Here is a 5,322-nt window from a genome sequence, read left to right as displayed (position 1 = left end):
GGCTCTCCAAGGGAAGCCAGGACAGGGCGAAGAGCAGGGTGACAAGGACAAGCATGCGGATGGCTTTCCGATTCCTCCTCCGTGCTCCGTGCCGCTGCTCCTGGCCGCGCTTCCCCACCCCGGGCACGGCGGCATGGCACAGGGAAACGCCGACCCTGGCGTACATGAGCACGATGAGCGCCAGCGGAGCCAGGTAGATGTTGGCAAAGAGCACCGTGGTGTAGGCCTTCCTCATGGCCAGCTCGGGCCACTCCTCCTGGCACCAGAACACCGGGCAGGTGGCGTTGCCCCTGCCCAGGAGCAGCTGGAAGCACTTCTCCTGCTGCAGCCGCCACAGCCACAGCAGTGCTGCCGAGGGACACATGATGGACACAGCCAGCGCCCAGATCACTGCGATGGTGGCCACGGCGGCGGGGACAGTCAGCTTGGGCTTGAAGGGGTGCACAACGCACCGGAACCTGCGGCAAGGGCACCGGAGAAGCCGTGTGAGGAACGCCTCCTATCCCGGGCAGGGATGCACACACATTTTAAGCTGCCTGTCTTTCATCCTCCCTGTCAGTTGCTGCCTGTGCAATCCAGCTTCATGACTGAGAAACAAACCAATTCCAGGCAGGCTGGGATAGCCCAGTTGCACCCTCTTTAAGAGACACTGGTGAAGGAGCAGATTGCTCTTTAGACCTGCCCAGATTTTATTTTGCTTAGGAGCAAAATGCATGTGATTTACTGTGGTGTTGGGAGGGTTAATGACTGGGCTCAGGGTGGTCAGGGGAGATGACACTGGTGGTTGCAGAACTCTGCAGCATCTTACCTGTCCACGGCAATAGCAACCAGAGTGAAGACAGAGGCAGAAACAGAGATGCCTTGGACCATCCCGTTCATCTTGCACACCAGGCTCCCAAAGGGCCACCCTGCAAGGAAACAGGCATTTTGGAATTGCTGCCATCTCACTGCAGGACTCTGCTTAAAATCATTCGCTCTCATCTTCCATTTCCTGACTAGAACTATAGACTCATGGGGTGGTTTGGATGGAAGGGAAGATCATGGAGTTCCAGCCATGGCCAGGAACACCATGCCATGGGCAGGGACACCTTCCACTGACTCAGAATGCCCACAGAGCCCCCTGGACACACGCCCCTGGCTCTCCCCGCCCCACGGGCAGCCAGCACACCTGCAATGATGTTGTCCAGGAAGGTGGTGGGCATGCAGAAGAGCCCCACCAGCAAGTCACTGACAGCCAGGTTCAGGATGAACAGGTTGGTGACCGTGCACATGTGCCTGCTCCACAGCACGATGAAACAAACCCCCCTGTTGCCCACCATGCACAGGAGGAAGATGAGCAGGTAGGAGGTGATGAAGACAGCAGCCACCCAAGGCTGGTGGAGGTAGAAGTCCACGTAGGAGACATTTCCTTCCAGGTACTTGTATGTCCTGTTGTAATTCAGCAAATCCAAGTGAGGCCAATCCAACGAAGAGTTTGAGTCCCTTCTCCTCCTTGTGTTCCAATGTGCCCTAAAAGATATTTGTAAAGAGGCCATTTTAGTCTGCTTGCAATTGATCTGAAGCAATGTGATGATATTATTATTATTATTATTGCATTGTTATCTGTTTTGGGTGCACTGTGTGCTGAAATAAGTGTGAAATTCACACGCACCCTGGCAGCAGCGAGGTGGCTGAGCAATAATCACTAAAAAGTCACTAAGTCCAGCACTGAAAAACAGGGATTAAAGATTTCTTAAGTGGCACAAGACTTCTGCCTGCAAGTACCCAAATCCAGCCCCATTTCATGGACATGAGATGGTTTTGTGTGCAGCTGGATGATTTAATTCCCTGCTCACAAGCTACCCTACTCCAAGGCTGCAATCAAGAAGTACCACGCTGTGTCTGAAACATGCTGAGCTACAAGAGAGCTGGGTTCATTTCCAAGCAGCTAACTTGACTTGGAGGCAGCATTCCAAACTCTTTTCCACATATATTTTGTCTCCCAGATGAGGATGCCTAAAGAAGCAGGGGGCAAAATTAATTGGTGGCAGCAGGCATGAAATTAAAGTATGAGCGCAGCTGCTTTCAAGATGCTTCAAATTCCTTAATAGAAATGGGATTTAAATTTAGGCACAAGTTATCTGAATCCTGATGAACTTGTATGAAAGCTCAGCAAAGCCTCTTGCAAGTGCTTTACTCTCAAGAAGTAAGTGCAGTAAAAAAAAAAAGTATTTATTCTGCTGTGCCTCAGGTTTGGAACAAGCAGAGCAGTGAAAACCCATCATGTTCTGCTCTCTTGTGCCTGTTCAGAAATCAGCAGCAGTGCAGTGTCTTAATGGGTCTGTATTTTACAGACCCATTAAATGCCTGCACAGCCAGGCAAGGAGACAAAAATCTGGAGTCCATCACCAAAAACCAGCTGCTTGTAGGTTTGAACAAGCGTAGGAATAGTTGTGCATTCTGTAGGGCTGTCCTTACAGAAAAAGGCTTATTTATTTTGATTAGGTTTTACTCAACATACTTTCAAAATCATTGGAGGTGATCTTATTGAGATGTCTGATGTGCCAAATGCTTTGCCCGGCCAGAGCTCAGAGTCAGCCTTGTGAGAAGTGCTTTAATGCCCATTTTCCTGATCCCTCGAGGAAGCAGCACTGGTGCTCTTGCACCCCAACCTGGGCTCAAGGTAGGGAACTCTGACAGAATGCCAACACAGATATTTGACAACGTGAGTTCACACTGCTCCTTTAGTCCCAGACCTGGAGCTGGGCTTCATAAATCCCAGGAGATGCTCTCTCACTCCATTAAAAAGCAGCATTCCTGTTGTTCCCTTTGCTGCTCTTCCCCACATAACAATTACTATTATTATTATTGCCCACTAATTTTCTGCCATAATCTTTTGCCTCCCAGAGGAGCTGCTTTAGGGAGACACTGTGGCCAGGGGAAGGTGGCTTTTGGCTCCCACCACATTCCCAGTCCCCATGCCCAGCTGTCCCTGTGCTGTCCCCAGAGGTGCCTTTCCTCCCTTACCTGCTGGAGTTTGGCTTTTCCAGGGGTCTCTGATTATCTGAGGCAGAAGTTCTTGGTCATGCCATGACAGGGCTGTCCCTTATCACACTGAAAGCGGGAGGAATAATGGTTATTTTGGGTACATATTTTGTGTTTTCCCTCTGTTTCTGACACTGTGCTGTGAGGCAGCAGCTTCTAATCTCCTCAGTAATGATCTCTGGAATAGTTTTTGTCCATAGCTGATAAACAAGAAGTTGTAAACAGCCTTGAGGCAAAACTGGAGCTGAGTCTCATCCCAGCTGCACTAATGAAATTTTGGCTGTGGCAGGCATAGGGAAGTGGCTGTGCAAACACTGCAGATGGGAAATGGAAAAGCTCCACAGATTTCCATTATCCTGAAGCTGAGGGTGAGGAGGATTGGCTGGAAGGAGAAATTAGGCCAGTGCCTTGTGTTTTCACAGGGGCCTTGCCTGCTAAAACAAGCAGTGATAAATAATTGAGAGAGACACAGAGGACAGAAACATAAATCATCTAAGAAAAGGGAAAAATTTATGCAATACCTAATTGGTATAAGATGATGAATAACAGTAATCTCCTTCCACGTGGTAACTTGATAAGAGCAAGGCCTCCCTCCTTCATTTAATACACCAGAGATAATCTGCAAAGGAATAAAGTGGGAGGGAGGCTCCCTGAGTGAAAACTGCCCCAACCCACAGTGGGTTCCCAAGCACAGGAGGCTCATTCCCTGCTGGAATCCCAGACATAGCCTCCATGGACAAATACACAGTATTTTTAACATCTCAGAGCCTGACCAGGACAATTGTGTACCTCTGGGTAGAGAGATTCAGTTTTCCCTCATTAGAGCAGCAGTTCCAAGCCATTATGAAGTGATGCCATTATTTTTATGTTGGGAGGTGGAAGAAATCCCCTGGAGCAGCCACCGCTGCCTCACCCCTGTGCACAACCTGCTGGGTTTGTCATCCTGATGTCTTCATTTTTTTTGTGTGAAATACCCTCACAGGATCCTCTGAGGCTGAAACAAAAATAAGGAGACTTATTTTTGTTGGGAGAAGATGGGAGGAAGAGCAGGAACATGTAGCTGTACGTGAAGAACATTCAGTGTGGTAAGTGCTGAAAAATTTCTTCTTCCCTTGTCCTGAGCTCAGTAATGGCACAAGAACAGAGACGTCCCAGGGCTCCCAGTTCCCAAGGTTTCCCACCTTGGAAAATGATCCCTGGTCTGCTGAAAAGTGAGAAAGTCCCAGGGGCAAAACACAGCCCCTGAAGGATGGCAAAAAGAACAGGACATTGGTCTGTGAGTGTCTGAGAAGTTAGGGAGAGGGAAATTCATGGATCATCCTCTGCCATAGGGAACCAGGAAGGGAGCCACTGACTAAAAACCTGAAATGATGTTCCACAGGGACCCCGTGCACAGCCCATGGCAATCTGGGCTCCTCTTGGCTTCTCTTTCAGAGCAAGGGGGAGCTGCAGCCACACCAAACCCCCCATCCCAGTTCCACAGGGAGTGGTGCAGGAGGTGCTTGGTCTGAGCCATGCAGGGCTTGAGCTGAGGACTCTGGGGATATTTGTGAATTAAGGTAATAGAACTTACTCTTTAAGTATTTAACTTTTTCACCCATCAATATTTCCATCATATTTTATATGACATACCTCAGAGCAGTTCATCTCAAATAAGCCCAAATATCCCAGTAGGTTTTCAGCTGGGAGAAAGGAGCTGTGGAAGAAAAGACACCCTTAAAAATAGCCAATTGCAATCAAATCATTCTTTCTTACTGACATTTACTTTCATAAAGAAAAACAAGTGCACCTTGAGAAGCAAATTTCTCATTTTGAAATGGGCAATCCCAGGCAGATGTGCCAATCTCAGAGCTGCACACACATCTCTCAATGAGGTTGAACTGCTTATCCTCCCCTCAGAGTAATTTCTCTGCATGGTCTAAGCTAGGGCCAAAGAAAATAGTTTGTATGTATTTCCTTTTAAAATAGGTGTTTCTTTTTAAAAGATCTCAAACTTCAAATGCTGGAGAACAATGCTATCAGCAGGATGACCGGAATAAACATCAGACTTAGCTGCAGATTACTCATCCACTCGAGCTGGGAATAGAAAACATTTCACCCCAAAGTCAAATTGTAACTGTAAATCAGGAGATGCAGACGGCAGGTGAGGCATTCACAGCAAGCTTGTTATGGCTCTGTATTTTCTGTATTTTTATATATATATATATATATATATATATGTATATATTTATATATAATTTCCACCCTGCTTCATTAGAGCCAAGGCTGCTTACCTATTTCTTGTCATTATAATCCCCC

At 47.7% G+C, this 5,322-nt stretch overlaps 1 protein-coding gene across 1 annotated transcript in view; it reads right to left on the bottom strand.

Moving 5' to 3' along the window:
• Positions 1 to 1,535, bottom strand: part of LOC102042874 (neuropeptide FF receptor 2) — a 2,082-nt gene extending 547 nt beyond the window's left edge. Inside the window, 4 exon segments of the mRNA XM_005429284.2 lie at positions 1 to 10; positions 12 to 458; positions 809 to 908; positions 1,169 to 1,535. The exon segment at positions 1 to 10 is cut by the window's left edge and continues 547 nt beyond it. Of these exon segments, the coding sequence (XP_005429341.2) occupies positions 1 to 10; positions 12 to 458; positions 809 to 908; positions 1,169 to 1,535 (924 nt within the window).
• Positions 1,536 to 5,322: the final 3,787 nt, after the last annotated feature.

Source organism: Geospiza fortis, unplaced genomic scaffold (genome assembly GCF_000277835.1).
Source record: "Geospiza fortis unplaced genomic scaffold, GeoFor_1.0 scaffold1278, whole genome shotgun sequence".
NCBI classification, from domain to species: Eukaryota; Metazoa; Chordata; class Aves; order Passeriformes; family Thraupidae; genus Geospiza; species Geospiza fortis.
This window is presented reverse-complemented; position numbering and strand designations above follow the sequence as displayed.